Source organism: Symphalangus syndactylus, chromosome 13 (genome assembly GCF_028878055.3).
Source record: "Symphalangus syndactylus isolate Jambi chromosome 13, NHGRI_mSymSyn1-v2.1_pri, whole genome shotgun sequence".
NCBI lineage: Eukaryota > Metazoa > Chordata > Mammalia > Primates > Hylobatidae > Symphalangus > Symphalangus syndactylus.
Window position 1 is genome coordinate 53740598 of NC_072435.2, and position 22198 is coordinate 53762795.

Below are 22198 nucleotides of genomic sequence, written 5' to 3' on the forward strand. Positions count from 1 at the left end.
AATGTAGTCACGCTTTCAGCAAAATGATGGAAAATATAAACATTTAATCAGCCCTTATTCACAAAAAAGCCTAAAAATTAATCATGTTTAAATTCTGTGTCTTCGGGAAGCAATTCAGATGCTAAGCAATTCAGATTTTTTTAATTTTTATTTTTCTTGCCTTTTTTTTTTTTTTTTTTGGATGCGCAGTCACAGATAACCTAGTGCTGCTCTCAATTACAGTCTCCTTGGGAGAGGCTGAACTGCCTGGCGCCTGCCAAGAGATGGTGACTCCAAGCTGTGGATTTGGTCTGCGCCCCTCCGAGTGGGTTTCCAGCATGCGTCTGATTCTCTCCTTCATGTTACCAATCAAGGGCAGGAGGTTACACAATACCCTGTCAGAACAGCCAGCCACCTGCTTCCCATCCTGCTGAGCCAGGCGGTGGGGCACGCGGGTGTCACAGAGAATGTCAGCGCTGCCTGAATACCTACTACGTGCCGGGCCCTGCGCCAAGCGAGGACTCAGCCCTCCTCTCAAGGTTTCCCCAAGGTCATGACCAGGATGGCTTCGTCTTGAGTCCTGAGTCCCTCAGAACATATGGGGGTTAGAAGGAGAAAGGAGAGAAAAGGAGGAGCATCAGAGAGGGAGGACGAAAGTGGGGAGAAACGAGAAAGAGGGGAGAAGAGTGGAGTACCAGATCCAAGGTCAAGCTTCAGGGCCAGGTGACCTTGAGAATCATTTCCCCTTTCCCAGCTAGGATTACTGTAACATGTTAACTGGGGATGGTGATTCCTGCCAAATGGCCCATGCTGGGGCTGGGAGAGGCCCCAGGGAGCCAGTGCAGGCAACTGGGCTTCACATGCAGCCCCTGCATGGCAGGCCCCTCCTTCTGCTCTGGGCCCAGCTCATAAGCTTCTCCTTCGAGGGGCTTGTGTGCCTGCCCAGCAAAAACGGGAGCTTCCCTTTCATTCTCTGCTTGTACTGTGTGGCCTTCCCTACGGGGTGTTTTCTTTTGGTCTTCTCCTTAGACCAGTGGTTCCCAGGCAACTGGGGCCAACTTTGCACTTCCATCCTCTGGGACATTTGGCAATGTCTGGAGACATGTTTAGTTGTCATAAGTGGCAGGTACTCCTGGCATGCAGTGGGTAGAGGCCAGGAATGCTGAACATCTGGCTTAAAATGTCAATGGTACCGGAGCTGAGAAATGCTTATGTGGTTATGATGGCACGGCCAGCAGGTGCCAGGACTGTGCCCTGACTTTGCTCATCATTTGTCCCCCAGCACCCAGCACACCTCCACCTGGTACACAGCAGGCAGGGAATAAATAACAGTCGAATGAATGAGGGAATGGGGTTCAGAGGGTGCTGGCAGGGCTCCTATTGGGTGAGAAGTGGGTCTCCTGCCTGCCTTGAGACTCCCTGGAAGGGACCTGGACCTGCTGGTCTCTCTTGAGCCAAGCCCATCTCTCTGTTCCCAGCCACACAATGGGCTCCTGGCATTCAGTGGGGCCCCAGCACCCCAGCAGCCTCTACTTGCTGGAGGATGGCCGCAGTGCTCTAGACCTGGACTTGGCTTGGCCTGGAGGACACCTGCAGGCTGGGCAGGAACACCTACCCATCCAGGTGCCCTGGGATGCTTGTTCTGCAGGTAATGTCTGGATTAGGCTCCGACCTTTGGACAGACCACTTTCAGTTGGTGGTGGACACCTTCCCCTAGTGGACACTGGCCACTTGGCAATGGAAGGAGAAATGTGAATAATTTCCCTGTGGCCCAACCTGGGCAGCCTGTCTCAGGAGGGATGCTAGAGAGGCTCTCTACACCTGTCCAAGACTTTCCCAGCACCTCTGCTCCCTTGTGTAGAGCAATGGAAGCCTGGCTTGGGGGACAGGAGTACCCTTGTTTTCAGACCCTCCAGGTCCCCGAGAAGGGTCCATGTCATCCTTAAGCTGAAACTGGCCCCATTTCTGGCCCATCACTCTGTCCTAGTGAGACCTGAGGCCAATGGACACAGCAGGGCCAGGGTCTCCAGAGGTACAGTATATGTTGGGGGAGAGCCAGAGGGAGGAAGGGTGAGTGGAGATCACTGCTGTGGTTTGAATATGTCCCCTCTAAAATTCACATGTTGGAAACTCAATCTCCAATGCAACAGTGTGGGGAGGTGGGGCCTTTTGGGAGGTGTTTACGTCAGGAGGGCTCTGCCCTTGTGAGTGGATTAATGCCATTATAAAAGGGTTTGGGCCAGGTGCAGTAGCTCATGCCTGTAATCCCAGCACGTTGGGAGGCCGAGGTGGGTGGACCACCTGAGGTCAGGAGTTTGAGACCAGCCTGACCAACATGGCAAAACCCCGTCTCTACTAAAAATACAAAATTAGCTGGCCATGGTGGTGAGCACCTGTAATCCCAGCTACTTGGGAGGCTGAGGCAGGAGAATTCCTTGAATCCAGGAGGTAGAGGTTGCAGTGAGCCGAGATCACGCCACTGCACTCCAGCCTGGGCAACAAGATGGAACTCCATGTCAAAAACCAAAGTGTTTGGTGGAGAGAATCTGGGAATCTGGCCTCTTTTTGCCCTTCTGCCTTCACCACGTGAGGACATAGTGGTCCTCCCCACTGGAGGACACAGTGTTCAATGTCCCATCGTGGCAGCAGAAAGCAGCCCTCAGCAGACACCAAACCTGCTGATGCCTTGGACTTCCCAGCCTCCAGAACAGTGAGAAGTAAATCTCTGTTCTTTATAAATCACCCAGTCTCGGAGACTTGATGACAGCAGCATGAACAGACTAACACAATCATGTTACTGGTGCTTCAGGCTCTTGGGGAGGGGAGTCTGGGTAGGCCTGCCAGAGGAGTGGGGGGACATGGGGAATGGGGGGCAGCAGAGGGAAGGCCCATAGACTCCACTGGGTGTTTCTCTATATGGCCTTGTCCACAAACCTCTCATCACCGAGGGTCCCTGGGCACCCACCGGGAGCTCCCCTCTTCCCTGGGGTCCAGGCAGCAGCTCCCAGCATGGGCAGTGCTTCCTGGACAGATGCCACTTTGTTTTTGTTTTTGTTTTTGTTTTTGTTTCTGAGAGGGGGTCTTGCTCTGTCTTCTAGGGTGAAGTGCAGTGGCACAATATTGGCACACTGCAACCTCTGCCTCCTGGGTTCAAGCGATTCTCCCGCCAGCCAGTTTTGCATGTCCAGGGGCCCCTTGCAGAGAATGGCAGGGGCAGCACAGGGAACCCTAGACTGGGTCCTGAAGATGAGGCCTGGAGTCTGTCATCTCCCTTCATGCACTGAACAGTGCAGCCACCCAGGGCATGGCTCTTGGCCCTGGTTTGGGGAGCGTGACAAGACAAGGGCGATAGGACTTGGCCACCTGGAAGGGCTTTGCTCTTGGATATGCAAGGAATTCCCTGGGGCAGGGCAGAATGCTACCCCTCAGTTCTCCCTCATGGGAGACCCTGGCAATCCCGAGGGAGAAGGCGCTCAGCTCCGCAAATAGCACCTAATTTACTTCCTCTAACTGCCCTGAAGGCCTAGAGCAACAGTTAAGAATCACATTACCGCCTTTTATTGTCTCTAATTTTTACCCAAATGGTTTCTGCTGCACCAGCTAAACAGGCTGTCATTTCCCTTCCCGCCGCTGTCATGCTCTGGGTGTGTGCATTTCTGGAGGGGTCAGCCTCTGAATGCTCTTCTCCCGCAATGCAAGACAGGCCTCCTGTGCTCCCCTCCCCTCCCTGGGTGGGAGTAGGGGCACCAGGGCACCAGGGCTTACTCCTGGGAGGGCCACAGTCCTGCACTCGTGGGAGGGAGCCTTGTGTCTATCCAGCAACTGTGTGTGCATGTGTGGTGGGGGGCCCTGGAAAGTCTGCAGGGTGTGTCTGCCCATGCGCCCCCACCCTCCTCTGACCCTCAGCCCTCTGCCCTCTGCCCTGGATCTGAGTCTAGGGAAGCCAGCCCTATCAAGCTGTGTGACAGTGCCCTTTAACCAGACTCCTTTGGTGGTAAGTGACAGAAACCCAGCTGAAACTGAATGCAGAAAAAAGGTCGGGTGCAGTGGCACATGCCTGTGATCCCAGCACTTTGGGAGGCCGAGGCAGGCAGATCACTTGAGGTCAGGCGATGGAGACCAGCCTGGCCAACATGGTGAAACCCCGTCTCTACTAAAAAAAAATACAAAAGTTAGCCAGGCTTGGTGGCGGGTTCCTGTAATCCCAGCTACATGGGAGGCTGAGGCAGGAGAATCGCTTGAACCCGAGAGGCAGAGGTTGCAGTGAGCCAAGATGGCAACTGGGTAACAAGAGTGAAGCTCCATCTCAGAAAAAAAGGCAGGGGGTTGCAGGTACTGTTTTAGTACTCACGGAGCTGAGCCTGGGAATGGACTTTGCACCATGCACGAGTGGATCAGAGATGTCTTGGGAGTCTCTGTCCCCGACTTTTCAGCTCTGCTGTGCTGGGCACAGGCTTGCCTCCTAGGCAGCAAAGACAGTGCAGCCAGGGATGCCCTTTAGCTGAGCAGGAAACCTGCTTCCCATGGGGCCCAAGAATGATTCTGACATCTCATTGGTCAGGCTTGGGTCACAGGCCCACCACTGAGCCAATTGCTGTGCTGGGGACGATGCCTGGGGTAAATAGTCAGGGCTGGGCCATGTTCCTCTCCTGGTAGCCTATGGAGTGTAGATGGGTTTGGGCTTAACCAACCCACATGGAAAGGAGCAACTTCCTAATGGGACACCTAGGAACTGTGATCACAGTTAGGAACGGATCTCTGCTACTAACCTTGGAGGTCCCTTCCCTCTTTCCTGCCTCAGCCCCCATCTCTAGGTCCAGGGCTGGGTGAGACAATTGGCTCTGCAAGTGAAACCATCCCCACATGGTTGACAAGAATTACAAGCCAGGTTCTGGACAGAAATATAATTAAGCATCAATCAGGCTGCCCTCTGGCACACTTCCTTGTTGCTAAAATTCATGTAACACTAGATACTGACCATTTATTTGCACCCCTGTTGTTCCCATAGATGGGATTTCAGACATTAGAATCATACAGCTTTTGTCTAAGGATTCTGTAAGATGTGTTTCCCACCTCGAACTCCAGCACCAGTTCGAAGACCCCACAGACGATGGGGATCAGCCTGAGAACCCATCTCCTTCCTCTCCCTGCCCCAGGACTTCACCCTGCACGCTTCCACTCGTCAACAATCTCCATACTACACCCATTCCAAAACCCTTACAATCTCCAGCCCCAAACTCCTTGGGGAAATGGATTGGAGGTTTCCTCTCACCTCCTCATTCTGTGACCCTATGATTAGTTCTCTCTGTCTGCTGCAACCTGGTGTCTCGGCGTGCTCACTTGCTGTGAGCAGCGGGCTGTGGCCGTCATGGTTACACAGGAGCACCTGGAAGATGCTGTTGTTACTCTTGTTGTCTTATTTTGTCCCTGGGCAGATGCGGACAGGAGAATGCTGGTGGGAGTGTCAGGCACGTCTTCCGGCTTTCTCCCTGCCTGCAGCATCTATCTCCCTAGGAGCAGTGCCCAAAGCCTGCCACTTCCATCGCCACACTGTCTAGAGAGTTCCCAGCCCATGTCCACGTAGGACTTTCTCAGAACCCCACTGAATGGCGGGAAAGTCATTATTTCCCCAAGACCCTGGAGGTGTCGGGGCCTCAGAGGGCCTGTGTGGGAAAAGAGGGGACTCTTCTGCTGGAAAACCCAGACCAGGCAGCTGCATGGTGCTCCGGCCCCATGGGCATTCAAATACCTTCTTGGACCCTGGTGCTTCTCAGAAAAAATGAAAGAGCTTGAGGACTGGAAAGCTGGAAAGCTGGAAGGACAGACAGCCCAGGCCCATCATATCTAAGTGAGGAAGCAGAGGCCCAGAGAGGTTAAGGACTTCACCAGAGCCGCTCAGCAGTGATGGAGTCTGCATCTGCCCAGTGGCCAGTGCAGAGCTGGAACTGGAGCCCAGGTTTCTCTCTGTGGGGATCTCTGAAAGACTCCCAAGGCGGGCTCGGCTTTCCCACGCCCTTTTCTCCTCCATTGCTCACGTCTCCTGGTGTAAACTTGGTCTGCTTCCTTCCAATGCTCACCCATGTTCTTATTCCTAATGTCTGCACTGTCACTGCCTTGGTGGGGACATGGAGACTCAGTGACACACTCTTAGGCTGAGGCTGGAGAGAGCAGCCCCCCTGAAGGCTCCCGCCCCACACCAGCCTCTGTGTCCTTGCAGCCCAGTGTGGTCAGAAAAACCCAGTCCTGGAATCACTGTCTTCAGAACCCCAGGGACGAGGGAGGCAGCAGTCCCCCGGGACCACTAGCTGCAGGCCTGGAGGCATCCTGCTCATGCGAGTTGGAGAGAGCTCACCCCAGCCCTGCCAAGCCCCTCTTCTTTTGAAAGAAGCCAAAGTGAGCGGTGATAACCATCAGTTAATTATCGAAGGAATTCTATGCTTCATAAATTGTTTTCTTTCTGAGAGGAAAAGGAAAGTCTTCTGAAAATGGGATTTTAGGGTGTGTTTCAGGCGAATAAGATGAGGTGGGCCTTCTTCTCTAATTCTTAGCCAGTGCAGTGTTCACCAGGCTCCCGCTTTCACAGGTCACCACGGCAATGGGAGGACACGGAGCGGAGCATCCCTGGAAAGTGAGTTTCTGAGCCCATGTGCTCATTGCCAGGCCCCTGCAGGGCGAGCCCCATTGGCTGTCTTCCTGCTTCTCCTTCTGGTTCATCATTCTTACTACTCATGAGCACCGACTCTGAGCCCGGCACTGGACTGGTGCTTTCCAGACCGTGCTGCCCTGAGAATTGGGTGTGACGTCATGAACGCCTGTTCACAGGTTAGTTAGGAAGCTGAAACTCCAAGATTCTACAGCATTTGTCCAAGCTTCCCCAGGGAGTCAGTAGCCCGGGTGTCCTGGCTCCCTGGCTCTTGCCCTTAAGTTCTGTGCCTTGCTAGGCAAGAACATCCACCTTTTATAGACCAGGACTCCAGCCTTCCAGTGCTGTCAGCACACCCAGGACAAACATGGGGCCCCTTCCCTCTTTCCCTTGCATGTCTTGGTGGATTATGATTTATTTTTAACCCAGAGCAAATCTAGGGAGCTGGCCACCCTGTCAGATGCCATTGGCCGGATGCTTCTCTTTTTGCAAGAGAGATGGCTGACTGAGGACCTGCAGCCAGACCTGGGACATGTTGTCCAGGACCTGGACTTCATGTTAATGGCTTCTTCTGAAATGACAGAGCAGCATCATTACTCCCAGTCCTGTTCTAAAAATGGACCTGTCTCTAGGTCAACATCCTCAGCACAGTTCCCACCCACTTGCTGATATTGTCAAGTACATTGGCTAGGGTTGTATAAGGCAAGGGAGTCAGAAGGAGTTCTTTCTCCTTCTCTTCCTCCTTCCCTTCCTTTCTTCCTTCGTTTCTTTAATATTATGCTTGTGACAACAAAATTAAAATTTTTTTGTGTCATATTTTTCAATTGCTATCCATTCATCCATCCATCCTTCCCTCTGTCAATTCATCCATCCGTCCATTCATCCACCCATCTATCCATCCATCCACCCATCCATCCGTCAATTCACCCATCCATCCGTCAATTTGTTCATCCACCCATACACCCATCCATTCATCCACCCACCCACCCACTCATCCATTCATCTGTCAATTCATCCCTCATATATTGTCTGTCAGTTCATCCATCCATCCATCCATCCATCCTTCCTTACTTACATTTTTTTTCTTTACTGGATATTTATTTCAATCACGGCTCCATGTGGGCAAAGATTACTCAATCCCTTGAGTCTGTGTTTAGTTGCCCTGACCCCAGCCCTAATTTCCTGTTAACTTTTATATGTCACTTCTTTGGCTGGATGGACAGGCCCACTGGGTCATGAATTGCCCCTCTGCAAGGCATCCTTCTCATATGCAGTGACGACGTAGCTCTTCCTCTCCTGAGTCACAGTAGGTGAATGCCTCCAGGCTATCATTCTCTGGATACATGTGGCCCTTTGATCTTGAGCAAATTTACAGGCCCCTAAAAGAACTGATTTGTCTGAGGAGAACAACCAAGGACAGAAAATTGAGTCTCATCCTTGAGTCAAAATGCAGACTTCCCATTGAAATACAAATCCATCGTTTCAAAAGGTCAGCTGGGATGGTACTTAAAAAAAGAATTGCAGCTGGTTGTGAATAGGGCACTGGAAACAAAAACGTCCCATCCAAGAATACTCTTTGGCCCTGTGCCCACAGCTTCTTCTGATTGTGGCTTGGCCGCATTATCATTCTCTTGCAGTTCCTGTCACTCAGGCTTGCAAGCCTGGAGAGAGAAGGCCAGCCAGATAGACAGACAGGCGATGTGCCAGCAGGTGGCCTCTCTACCTAAGTATACCTTCTCAGGGTGTGGGCATCTCAGCATAGAGCCAGCTGCCCTTCACCGGCCCTTTCACATTCCCATGTCCCCGGGCCCACTCAGCCTGACCTTGGGACATATTCTATTTCTTAGAGGCCAAGCTTTGGCCAGAAATGAGTGTTCCTTACCTCCTCCACACCATGTTTCACTTCCAACGAACCTACAGGCCTGAACAAATGTCCTGTCTACTTCCCCAAGGGCACACTTGACATTATCCATATTCCCATCCCTTCCAACCCTCAACTGAGCCTTCAGCTTTTGGCTCTGTCCCTGAAATAGTTTGGATATTTATCATCTCCAAGTCTCATGTTGAAAAATGATCCCCAATATTGGAGATGGGGCCTAAGGGGAGGTGTTTGGGTCATGGGAGCAGATCCCTCATCGATGGTTTGATGCTATCCTCATGGTAATGAGCGAGCTCTCGCTCTGTTAGTTCACACAAGATTTGGTCGCTAATGAGCCAGGTACCTCCTCCTCTCTCTTGCTTCTTTTCTCGCCATAAGATGTGCCTACCCATCATTTGCCTTCACCCAGGACTGGAAGCTCCCTGAGGCCTCACCAGAGGCCGATGCCAGCTCTATGCTTCTGGTATAGTCTGCAGAACTGTGAGCCAAATAAACTTCTTTTCTTTACAAATTACCCCAGCTTAGGGATTCCTTTATAGCAACACAAAATGGTCTCACACAATCTGCATGGCCTTCTGAGACTCACCCAGTGCCTGGGCCTGCCCAGCTAAGGTTGGAGGTGGGGGAGACAGAGAAGTTACCAAGTGAGCTCGTTTTCTTATTTACTGCTCCACACCCACCTTGTTTCCAAAGCATTTAATGCAGATGACAAAAATACATACAGCACAATAGTATGAAAATAGAAAAGAGATCAAGGCAAAGGGATAAAGGCAAAGGAGTGAACAGTGAACCAAGGCCAGGGATAAAGTCAAACTATAGAAACTTATGCTTTAGAAGCGGGGGTGGGGAGTGAAGGGGGTTCCTTCAATAAATTCCATATACAAATTTCTGAATTTTCTTTACAGTAGGAAGAGCTGACTCACTGCAAACATACACTGTTTTGCTTTAGGGAAGGATTTTGTCAAAGATGTGTTTAAAGGGAGTATCCTCAAGTGCATTTGAAGGAAGATATGGTTTATAACCACTCCATTTACACAGAACTTTGTCAACAGCGGTCAGTGGGTACCCCCGTCTGTGGATCCCTCACGGCTGTCCCTGGGCAGACTGTACCACCTGGACAGCAGCTGTTTCCCTCACCGGCATTGCTAAGCAAGTCAGTGAGTCGACATGATGGACCACTTTCCAGGTGTCCTCGCCCGAGGGAGGTGGCAGGAGGACAGGGACGCAGAAGATTGGAGCACGTGCCCGGAGCTGAGTGAGTGGTGCTGACTTTGAGCTCAGGCATCCTCAGTACTGGAAGAACAAGGTGAACTACTGCACTATTTAAGAGGGGAAATTGTATAGTGCCTGGCCATCACGGCACGCATCAATGGGACGTGACCACTCCCTGGCGGCCTGCAGTTGGGACCCACCTACTTTGGGGCCTGGCTGGCCTCATGGGTTGGTCAGCCTGCGGCCAGGAGGCGCTCACTGCCACTTGTTGAATCACATGGGTTGAATCTGCTCTCGCAGAGCTCTGGGTCCCCACGGGCAGTCCCTGACCCCAGGCAGGGAACAGAGAGTACCCAGCAGGATGCTGCCCCTGCCTTATATGGAAGCCATGCATCTGGCCTGTTCCCCACATTCTGTGTAACAGGAATTCTACTTGGATCCAGGAAGGAAAATAAAAGTGTTTTGTTTTTTTTTGAGACAGAGTTTTGCTCTTGTTGCCCAGGCTGGAGTGCAATGGCATGGATCTTGGCTCACTGCAACCTTCATCTCATGGGCTCAAGCAATTCTACTGCCTCAGCCTCCTGAATAGCTGGGATTACAGGCGCCTGCCACCATCCCTGGCTAATTTTTGTATTTTTAGTAGAGATGAGGTTTCACCATGTTGGCCAGGCTGGTCTCAAACTCCTGACCTCAAGTTATCCACCCCCCTCGGCCTCCCAAAATGCTAGGATTACAGGCATGAGCCACCATGTCTGGCCCAAAAGATGTGCATTTCTGTTTTCTCATGGAAATACTGTTTAATGGATCTTTTCCTATGCCCTCCTGTCTCCTTGCCTCTCTGTTCCCTCCCCATCACCTCTCTCTCTTCCTCTTTCTATCTCAGGGTGATTTCAAAAATCCCAGAATATGACAAGAGGCTTTTAACAAGGGGAGAGAGAATTAAGCCAAATTAATTACAGCAAAATAAGTGGAATTAGGCTTAATTTAAGTAGGTAACAGAAAAGAGCAGAGCTGGTCTTTTCCCCTTCCTAGAAGAGTCCTTTCAGGGTTTTTTTTTTTTTTTCTTTTTTTTTTTCCAAATGGAAGGGTAACATGGCTGCTTGGCTCAGAGCAGTGCCTCCTCCTCTTCTGGTTTGCCCTGTTCTCCTGGACCGGGATTACCAGCTTGCAAGTCGCTGACCATGGTTGAATTTTATCATTATTAAGGTTCAGTGCTAACCTCCTCCCCTTATTTCCTTCCCATTTAAAGTTTCAGGGATAATAAATTCCTTTGATTTAGCAATTATGGGAGCACAGAATTAGTCAAATGCAGGCTTTGAGAACAAAGTAGAATGGGGACCCGGTGGACTTTTGCCGAGAAGCCACAAATACTCACAGGTTTGCTATGGAAAGATCTGGGGGAAATGGTGCTTTGTTAAGTCTGAAATTGGATGGGTTTTAATTTGAGAGCATAGCTCCAACCCTCACCTCTCTCTCTAAGCAGAAAAATAGTTATGTTTGTGGGTAACATATTCCTGAAGTCAATTGTGCTAAACCACTGTGCTGAAATACATTATATTGACTCGTCTGGGGCTGTGCTTTTTCAAGTACAACATTGAGTTGGCTAGTAATAAAAATAAATAAGAATTATATATCATTTCATTCATTGTTTTGGTATTACAGTTGCAAAATGCGTAAGGATATAACACAACATGTTGCAGTACACTTTTAGAAAATACAATGATAAAATTAATTCTTGATACGGAATGATGTGTGTGCATGGGTTAAGGTGGAAGGCAGAGAGAAGCAGTGGGTGCTTCGAAGGTGCAGCCAGGTCAGGTACTGGACTGACATCCGTGTTCTGTGTGGGTGGGTGGAGGCCAGTAGGGGCTTGTAGTGCCCCTCACTGACAAGGAGAAGGGACCCTGCCTGCAGGTGATGTGTGGGGCGACCGCTGCCCTCCCTGGGCAGGCTGGAGCCTGCCTGGACCCCTTCCATCGATGATCCTTGGTCAGCTTGAGGCCTGGTCCCCTGGGCTGGGCCCTGTTAGGAAGAGAGATAGCTAGAGTGTTCCTGCCCACTGGGGGGTGGGGTTGGAGCCAAGTAGAACAAGCGTTTGTTTGCTGTTGGTTTCCTTTGTCTATGAAGCAGCCCTGAGCTGGAATGGTTACAGTGGGGTGTAGACAAATGGGGACCCTAGTTCTGGGATCCTCAGGTTCACTGAAAGACCCTCAGTAAACACATTGGGCCGTTCACCCACCAGTCTCTGGGCTCAGACCTGCTGCAGGTGGGAAGCACCCACTGGCCTGGAGAACTTCAGGGTGGAGGTCCAAGAGGGAGGCCCTAACCCTAACCCTGACCTTTAGGCAATCCAGTCTCCTAGTCTGACAGCGTGGGGCAGGGAGAGCCCCCAGACCAATCCCATCATTGGGCTCTGGCTTCTCCTTGTCACCCTCCCCAGCATCTGCCATCCCCAGACGCATGTGCACACACGTGTGGATGCAGGCACAGATGAAGGCATACACGCACATGAGCACCCAGGAGAATGCATACATATGAACATATACACGTGGACATACACACTCATGCATGTAGAGACATGAAGCTGAATTCTTAGTGTGCACACACGCACACATACACACATGCGGAGACACCTACACACAGAAGACCTGTCCATCCCATTCTTAAGGCTTCTCCGAGGTGGGACAACCTTCCCCTTCCCCACCACGGCAATAAGGGTCCCAGTGCCGTCTCCTCCCCTGCCTTGCACCCTCCTTCCTGAACCCAGCCCCAGCCCCAGCCCCAGCTGCCCCTGGCATCTCTGGTGCCCTCTCTCCCTCACAGGCAGCATGACTTCTTACTTAGCACCCCAGTGGCTCCCCACTGCTCTGGGCATGAAACCTCATCCTCACCTCCCCACCACGGCTCAGTGTGGCCCTGGCCTTCCAACCCTCTTCCCTACACGCCCCCTGCTCCCAGCTCATCACCACACCAGTGTGAGGCTCTGTCCCATCCTCATGAAGGCCCGTGATTCCCGCAGAGCTCAGCTGAGCGCTGCCCCCACCAAGCCCCCTGCTGTACCTCACTGGTCCCCTCCCCTGTAAAGCTCTCCCACAGCGGCAGCTACCAACCCTCCTTTGGAGCAGAGGAATGTTACGGTAGCCTGCGTGACTATTCCATTACATCTGGCTCTCCCTCCAGACTCTCAGCTCCATGAAGGCAGGGGCCTGTCTGTTTGCCGTCTGCTGTGTCTCCAGCCGCACCAGGGTTCAATACCATTGCTGGGCGGAGGCATCAGTAATCTCACTGCAGAGGGATGCAGCCTCTCCGAGTCTCTCCCCCTAACCCAGCCCCCTCCCATGAGGACCTGGGAGAGTCTTGCTTTTCATAGCAGAGGCTGCTGAGCCCCTGGGCAGTCACCTGGGATGAGAACTGTGACCTGGGATGAGAACCCTGGTGTCCTGACTCCTGGCTGGCCTCGGAGACTCCCCCGCTCCACCCCTAGCTGGGCTTGCTGGCAGCCTCCGAGGGTCTCCCTGAATGAATAGAAGGATGTCCTCTGCACCCTCCCACAGCAGACACCAGACCCTGCTGTCAGCGAAGGGAAGGAAAGCAGGCCTAGAAGCCAGCATGTGAGTGTCATCGTTGTAGGGAACGGACGTGCCGCCACACGGAGACCCTGCCACTCACTGCCCTGCCTGCTCAGAGGGAGGAGGGAGCTGACACAGATGTGGAGCAATGGAGTCTGGAACCTGGGGACCTAGGAGCCATGGGGACAGGGACAGTGGGGAACAGAGCCATCAGCTGCCCTTAACAAAGTCTGTGATGGGCAGGGGTAGAGGCTCTTTCTGCCGCTCTCCCACCCCAGGGCCCAGCAGACAGAGAGCCTGACTGGTTTCCTCTCTGTGCATATTCTGGGGCAGAGGTGGGGAAAAGGTGGGAGGGGAACCCTAACCTGGAGGAAGCAGAGTGTCTTGGGCTGGCGGTTGGCCCGGGAGAAGCACGGGAGGCTGAGCAATGAGGAGGCCCTTTCCTTTCACATGGCCCATCAGCTGATTGTCCCCTGGCTCCCTCTGCCATGTCCCAGGGTGGCCACCTCTGCTGCAGGCAGCCATGGAAGCTTCGCAGAGGCTGCCTGCTGGGTGCTGGCCTGGACCCCTTCCATAGAGTTTCCTCGGCTGGCTAGAATCCTGGCCCCCTGCAGGCTGGACCCTGTTGGGAAGAGAGATGGCCAGAGTGTCCCTGGCCACTGGGCACCAGCAGGGGCAAGAGAGCCCAGTTTGAGCCAGGCAGGACAAACATTTGTGTGTTGTTGGCTCAGGCAGACTCCACCCCCAAGCCCCACCCCATGGCAGGGCATGCATCTTCTCTGTGATCTTGGTGACCTCAGGATGGGGACAGTGCCTGGAGGTCTCTCACCCAAACCAAACTGCAGGCACTATCGCTTCTCCACCCTGTCTAGCCTGGCGATGTATGCACAGGCAGAGCCTTAAGCTTCCCAGGCTCATCCTTCAGAAACCTCCCCAGACCTGGTCCCGATCTGCCCACACCTTCCTAGCTCACAGTACAGCCCAGCGTGGAGCATCCTGCTTGACAATGATGTGTTTATTGGGTGATTACTTGACAAGACTGTGGGCTTTTCCAGAACAGAGTCTTCTCTGATTTGGTCAGCTTAGCACTGGGCCTGGCTTGCCACATGTGCTCATTAAAAACCACTGATTCCATTAATAATTATGAGAAGAATGTGGACATGGGCTTAAGTGTAGTGTGTGCATGACTCTGTGAGAGTGTGTGATTGAGTGCACACATACATGAATGTGTGAGCACGTGTGCACATTTGTGTGCAGCTGTGCATATGGGTATAGTGTATGTGTGTGCACATGTGAGTGTGTGGATTCAGCATGTGTGTGTCTGTGTGAGTGTATATAGCATGTGTGTGCACTGTGATTGTGTATGCGTGTGCATGATGTTATGGACTGAATTCTGTGTCCCTGCCCTAGTCCCTAATACCTAGTGCTGGTATTAGGAGGTGGGGCCTTTTGGAGGTGATTAGGCTGAGATGAGCTCATGAGGGTAGAGCCCCAGGATGGGATTAGTGCCCTTATACAAAGAGGAGGAGACACCAGAGCTCTCTGTCTGTCTGTCCCCCACCCCCCATATGAGGACTTACCAGGAAGGCAGCCATCCACAAGCCAGGAAGAGAGCCCTCACCAGACACCGCATCTGCAGCACCATGGGCTTGGCCTTCCAGCCTTCAGAACCTCGAGAAATAAGTATCTGTTGTTCAAGAACCCTCAGTCTGTGGTTCTTCACTCTAGCAGCCCTGGCTATGAAAGTGAGTACAGTGTGTACGTGTGTGTGTGCATGTAGGTGTGAGTGTGAGTGAATGTGTGTATGTGAGTGAATGTGTGTAGGTGTGAGTGTGAGTGAATGTGTGTGTGTGTAGGTGTGTGAGTGAATGAATGTGTGTAGGTATGTGTGAATGTGTGTGTGTAGGTGTGAGTGTGAGTGAATGTATGCATGTGAGTGCAGGTGAGTGAATGTGCACGTGTGTGTAGGTGTGAGTAGCTGTGTGAGTAGTGTGCATGTATGTGTAGGTGTGAATGAGTGAATGCATGTGTGTAGGTGTGTGAGTGAAAGTGTGTGGTGTGTGAGTGAACATGTGTATAGGTTAGTGTGTGAGTGAATGCGTGTGTTTAGGTGTGAGTGAATGAATGTGTGTAGGTGTATGAGTGGATATGTGTCTGAGTAAATGTGTGTGTATGTCTAGGTGTGAGTGTGTGTAGGTGTGAGTATGAATGTGTGTAGATGTGTGAGTGAATGCATGTGTGTAGGTGTGTGAGTGAATATGTATGTGTAGGTGTGAGTGTGAGTGAATGCATATGTGTAAGTGTGAATGTGTGTAGGTGTGAGTGAGTGAATGCATGTGTGTGTAGTGAATGTGTGTGTACATGTGAGTTTGAGTGGATGCGTGTAGGTATGTGAGTGAATGCATGTGTAGGTGTGTGTGAGTGAATGTGTGTGTAGGTCTGAGTGTGTGCATGCGTGTGTGTGTGTAAGTGCGAATGTGTGTAGGTGTCAGTGAGTGAATGTGTATGTGTGTGGTGAATGTGTGTGTACGTGCGAGTGAGCCTGTATGTGTGTAGGTGTGTGAATGCATGTGTGTATGTGTAGGTGTGGGTGAATGTGTGTGTAGGTGTGTGAATGCATGCGTGTATGTGTAGGTGTGAGTGAATGTGTGCATAGGCGTATGTAGGTGTGTGTGTGTAGGTGTGAGTGTAAGTGAATGCGTGTGAGTGTGTGTTCAGAGTGTTCCCAGATACCAGATGTTTAGGAGGGACCTCCCCAGGGCAGTGGCTCTGAGTCCTCTGAATCCAGGTCTCCCTCCAGAGTCCCCTGGGGTCTCTGATCACCACCCTTAGCAGGTTTCCAGGCCAGTGAGGCTCACTGATTTTCCATTCTCAGAACTCTGAAATCCATGACCAGCAGCTTTTTGCCCTGGGCTGCCACTGGTTCCACATCACCATGTTCCCCCAGCCCCCTACTGTCACACCCAGTGGCTGCTCCTGCGGGTGGAGCCTGTGGTGTCCACGAGAGTCTGGGAGCTGTGGGGCCACTGCAGTCTTTTACACGGAGTCCCTGGGGAGACAGCTGTGCTTCTACTCAACAGCCTCTGCTGAAGGCCCTCGAGTGCCAGGCACTGGGCTGGCTTCTGAGAGGGAGCCATCCCAGCCTGCCTTTTGGGTATCCCTGACAGAGATTTGAAGGAGCCTCTGGGAGGCAGGAGGGGATATTCCCAGCCGTGGCTAGAAGCTGGGAGGGCCTGAGTGTGCTGGGGAGCAAAAAAGCAGGTGCCATGTTCACACCCCTGCAGGCTCTAAGTACAGGGCGTGGTGTGCCTCTGCCAGAGTGGACCCAAAGGAACACCTCCGCCGCTTTGCCACAGAGCCTTGGCCCTCAGGTTGCTGGAAGGGGCCAATGCATTGGTGACAGGATGTGGGTGGCAGTGCCTGGGAGAGGTGAAGCTGCCTTGTGGAGGGGCTGGAGCAGGAGAAGGGAGCTGGTGACATTAAGCAGTAGCCACGACAGGTGGGAGTGAGATGGAGGGCTTCTGAGACAGGCTGGTGGCTTCCAGAGACACACTGTGTGCAGGTGGGGGGCATGTGGTAGGTGGGAGCCCTGCATTCCCAGGGGTGTACATGTGGCCACTGGACATGACCTTACCAAAATGGGGAGATGGGGGAAACTGGGCTTCAAGGGGACAGGCTAGGCCAGTCTTTAAGGAGCTCATGGGGATGTGTAGGAGGGATGCTGACAAGATCTGACAGCAGCTGTTCCCAGTCAAGGTAGACACTGCTATGTGCCACACAGGGCATGCAGACAGGGCAGTGCGAGGGTTGAGGGGAGTAGGGAGGGCGAAATGTGCTCCCTTGGTCTGTGGCAGGTGCCATGCAAACTTCCTGCTGTGTGTTCCCTTGGCTTGTGTCACCTATATCCTCGATGTCTGCAGCGAATGGCCAGCAACAGTGTTAATGTGTTTCCTTAACACGATCCCCTGACCAACGCGGCTGTAGGGCAGACACACCTCTCAGGCACAGAGCGAAGCCCCCATTGCAGGGTGGTCTGGGGTGCTCTGTAGGAGCAAGTGACATCCTGGTCGTTTATTGCTTTGGCTGTTACAGGGCTCTTTCTGGAAGGCCACATCTGTTCTTGGATGTTCACCCAGCAGCCCAAACAGACAGGTCAGATCCCAGCCCTGCAATGTGACTTATTCAGGAATCTTTAAAGCGGCTTTGAGAGTCATTTGGTGCCAGATGTACCAAATGTCTTGGATGGGTTAGAGGGCTGGGGCTGTGAGGTGAGAACTTACCTGGCATTGGGACTGCCGGGTACATCCCCAAAGCCATGCCCCTCCAGAAGGCATCTGTTGAGTTTCATATGCCCCAGGAGGACTCTATATTTAAGGCCAGGCAGGAGGACACCCTGAGAAACCACGCTGTCACGACTCAGTCTCGCAGAATGCCATGGCAGTTTAAAAAAAGTACACATACACTTTTTGCCACAACTTAGATGTCCCTCCGCCTACAGAAGCCGTCAAATAAAAAATAATTTTGCTTTAAAAAAACATGCCGAATATTTTTGACACTCAATGTCTGTTCATTTGCATGGGACACGTTCTTCCATAATGAATCATCGTAACGCTTAAATTAAACACAGTAAAAGAATGGTTAATGCCATAACACGCTGACAATTTAACCTGGCCAATATTTTTATTGCCTTGTACAATAAACCTAACAGAGCACAACTTGCTTTTGACTGGTGGAAAATCGGTTATGAACCACCAGGGAGCGGCCAATTTTTCAAATGCAGCCATTCAGTCATATGATAGCCACTATGACTTTTTTTTCCCATACACTATTGCTGTTATAATCTTTTGAGGATATTTTATCACGGCAATAACCTCCTCAAAATCAGTCTTTACGGCAGTTAATGACTGGACAGCTGGAGCTATAACTGGCCTTGGCGTTGCCCCCAGCTATTAGCTAACAAACCAGTTGTTATCCGCAGGTAACAACCAATTTCTTGTGGAATTTTTTTGACAAAGTGCCTCCCTGGATCGAAGGTATTTTTTCCCTCTTTTGTCCCAGCTTCAAGCATCTTGGGGAGCTTGGCAAAGAAATGGAAAGCTGGTGGCTCTGTAACCCCCAAGCATGGAGCAGGATCTCTGAGGGCCGCTGTGTTGCCACAGGAGAGCGGGGACTGGCTTTTGTCACTGCATGGCTTTGTGAAGTGCAAGGTGAGAGTCTGGAGAAAGAGGCTGCTCTGCTGAACTGGCTGGACAGAGAAGGGAGCTGACTGCCTTGGAGACGCAGAGAATGGACCAGGCAGGGCCAGGCCTTGAGCGATCCTGGGAGTTGGGGTGAAAGCCAAACAATGGGGTCAATTCCATTATTGAGACTCATTTGGTGCCAGATGTACCAAACATCTTGGGCAGGCTAGATGGCTGGGGCTGTGAGGTGAGAACTTACCTGGCACTGAGACACCCAGGTACATCCCCAAAGCCACGCCCCTCCAGAAGGCATCTGTTGCGTTTCACATGCCCCAGGAGGACTCTATATTTAAGGCTCAGCAGGAGGACACTTTGAGAAACCACTAGCGAAATCTACTGAGTGGACAAGCACCTTGCGTTTGATAAATCTCTGTGTTTAGATTTCGATATCCTGGTTTCATGTGTGTTTCACTTTTGATCACCCTCATAAAATGTGAGCTTTTTAAATTTGTGATTTAAAGTTAGGAAATGTTCATCTGTTTTAAAGTGAACATCTTTTTTTATAAGGACAAGATTAGGCCGCCGCCGCGCCGCGGCTTGAGGGCGGGAGGCTGGGGGCGGATAGCAGAGCTGGCGCCGCCGCCATGTTGGGTCTGAAGCGGCTGCTGTGGGCGCCGACGGAGCGAGCGGGCGTGCTGAGCGGGCGACAGCGGCGTGGGATCTGCCTCTCTGCGAGCAGCTGGGAGCGGCGGCGGCCGCGCCATGAGCGGGGGCACCCCTTACTTACATCGGCAGCAAGATCAGCCTCATCTCCAAGGCGGAGATCCGCTACGAGGGCATCCTCTACACCATCGACACCGAAAACTCCACCGTAGCCCTTGCCAAAGTTCGATCCTTTGATACAGAAGACAGACCAACAGATCGTCCAATACCACCTTGAGATGAAGTCTTTGAATACATTATATTCCGTGGGAGTGACATTAAAGACCTTACTGTTTGTGAGCCACCAAAACCACGGTGTTCTTTGCCTCAAGACCCAGCTATTGTTCAGTCCTCACTAGGCTCATCGACTTCTTCATTCCAGTCCATGGGTTCTTATGGGCCTTTCGGCAGGATGCCCGCATGCAGTCAGTTCAGTCCAAGTTCCTTAACTGGGCAGCAGTTTGGTGCTGTTGGTGTTGCTGGAAGCTCTTTGACATCCTTTGGAACAGAAACATCAAACAGTGGTACCTTACCCCAAAGTAGTGCGGTTGGTTCTGCCTTTACACAGGATACAGGATCTCTAAAAACACAGTTATCTCAAGGTCGCTCAAGCCCTCAGTTAGACCCTCTGAGAAAAAGCCCAACCATGGAACAAGCAGTGCAGACCGCCTCGGCCCACTTACCTGCTCCAGCAGCTGTTGGGAGGAGTCCTGTATCAACCAGGCCTTTGCCATCTACCAGCCAAAAGGCAGGAGAGAATCAGGAGCACAGGCGAGCTGAAGTACACAAAGTTTCAAGGCTAGAAAATGAGCAACTCAGAAATGATAGCAAGAGACAAGTAGCTCCAGGTGCTCCTTCAGCTCCAAGGAGAGGGCGTGGGGGTCATCGGGGTGGCAGGGGAAGATTTGGTATTTGGCGAGATGGGCCAATGAAATCTGAGAAAGACTTTAAGTCATCACTGGCCATCAGAGAAATGCAAATCAAAACCACAGTGAGATACCATCTCACACCAGTTAGAATGGCCATCATTAAAAAGTCAGGAAACAACAGGTGCTGGAGAGGATGTGGAGAAATAGGAACACTTTTACACTGTTAGTGGGACTGTAAACTAGTTCAACCACTGTGGAAGTCAGTGTGGCGATTCCTCAGGGATCTAGAACTAGAAATACCATTTGACCCAGCCATCCCATTACTGGGTATATACCCAAAGGACTATAAATCATGCTGCTTTAAAGACATGGACACGTATGTTTATTGCGGCACTATTCACAATAGCAAAGAGTTGGAACCAACCCAAATGTCCAACAACGATAGACTGGATTAAGAAAATGTGGCACATATACACCATGGAATACTATGCAGCCATAAAAAATGATGAGTTCATATCCTTTGTAGGGACATGGATGAAACTGGAAAACATCATTCTCAGTAAACTATCGCAAGACAAAAAACCAAACACCGCATGTTCTCACTCATAGGTGGGAATTGAACAATGAGAACTCATGGACAGAGGAAGGGGAACATCACACTCCGGGGACTGTTGTGGGGTTGGGGGAGGGGGGAGGGACAGCATTAGGAGATATACCTAATGCTAAATGACGAGTTAATGGGTGCAGGAAATCAACGTGGCACATGGATACATATGTAACAAATCTGCACATTGTGCACATGTACCCTAAAACCTAAAGTATAATAAAAAATAAAAAAAAAATTAAAAAAAGTGCAAATGCACAATTCAACAACGAAGAGATTGACAGAGAGTTTCATAATAAACTTAAATTAAAAGAAGATAAACTTGAGAAACAGGAGAAGCCTATAAATGGTGAAGATAAAGGAGACTCAGGAGTTGATACCCAAAACAGTGAAGGAAATGCTGATGAAGAAGATCCACCTGGACCTAATTGCTATTATGATAAAACTAAATCCTTCTTTGATAATATTTCTTGTGATGACAATAGAGAACGGAGACCAACCTGGGCTGAAGAAAGAAGATTAAATGCTGAAACATTTGGAACCCCACTTCGTCCAAACCGTGGCCGTGGGGAATACGGAAGCAGAGGAGGTCTTGGTTTCCGTGGTGGCAGAGGGCGTGGTGGTGGCAGAGGTGGTACCTTCACTGCCCCTCGAGGATTTCGCAGTGGATTCAGAGGAGGTCGTGGGGGCCAGGAGTTTGCAGATTTTGAATATAGGAAAGACAACAAAGTTGCTGCATAGTCTACAAACAAGTCTCTGAAAATAGGTGAATTTCTAGCTCGTCATGGTCCTGAACATTGATTTCAGTCTTTGCAAAGAATGAAGAAGTGAATTCGCTGTACATTTGTCACCAGCACTGGGTTTTTGTTTTTTGTTTGTTTTTCCACTTAATTTCAAAGATAAAATGCAGTTACTTTTGGAGGTGGAAGGCTCATCTTAAAACATGAGCATTCAATATATTTGGAATAGCAGAAGGTTAAATAATTTCTTATGCATAGTTAAACTAAAGCAGTACTTCAGTGGGACTTACAAGTATTTTTTCATCACTGAAAGTTTTTTTTTAATCACTAAATTGTATTTGGCAATTGCAAGTTGCCTGCAAATAGGGCCATGATACTGTGTTTTGAGCCACAGAAGGTTGTGTGTGTGTGTGCACGTGTGTGTGTGGTGTGTGTGTGTGTGTGTATCTTTTTCCTCCTTTCTTTTGGGGAATCCTGTAATATGAGGTAGTTTATTTCGTCAATTAATTAGGGTGCTGGATGGTGGAGAATTTTGTCAGTCAACTGTGTACACACAGTAAATACTGTTTCTTAGGCAAAGGTAACTTTTTTATGTAGTTGTAAAATTCCATTATATTCCATTGCCAAAGAAACATTAAGAACTTTGTATAGCTGTATAAAAAGCAACTAATTTTTTAAAGAATAAACATTTTAAAGTCAGCAAAAAAAAAAAAAAAAGAAAAAGGACAAGATTAGTAAATTTGGACCTTGGCACTGACGGCTAAGCTACGTTCAAGCACAGGATCCTTGTTGGGATGAAATTCTCCAGGTCAACCGAAGTA

The 22198-nt window shown here is 50.7% G+C and overlaps 1 protein-coding gene across 1 annotated transcript; it reads left to right on the forward strand.

Annotated features, from left to right (window-relative positions):
• The first annotated feature begins 19109 nt into the window (after positions 1 to 19109).
• LOC129459650 (protein LSM14 homolog A-like) lies at positions 19110 to 21894 on the forward strand. The gene is made up of 2 exons (XM_055236674.2): positions 19110 to 20115; positions 20853 to 21894. Exons 1-2 carry the CDS (start codon positions 19550 to 19552, stop codon positions 21376 to 21378), a joined length of 1092 nt encoding a protein of 363 aa, XP_055092649.1. The 5' UTR covers positions 19110 to 19549; the 3' UTR covers positions 21379 to 21894.
• The last annotated feature ends 304 nt before the right edge of the window (positions 21895 to 22198 follow it).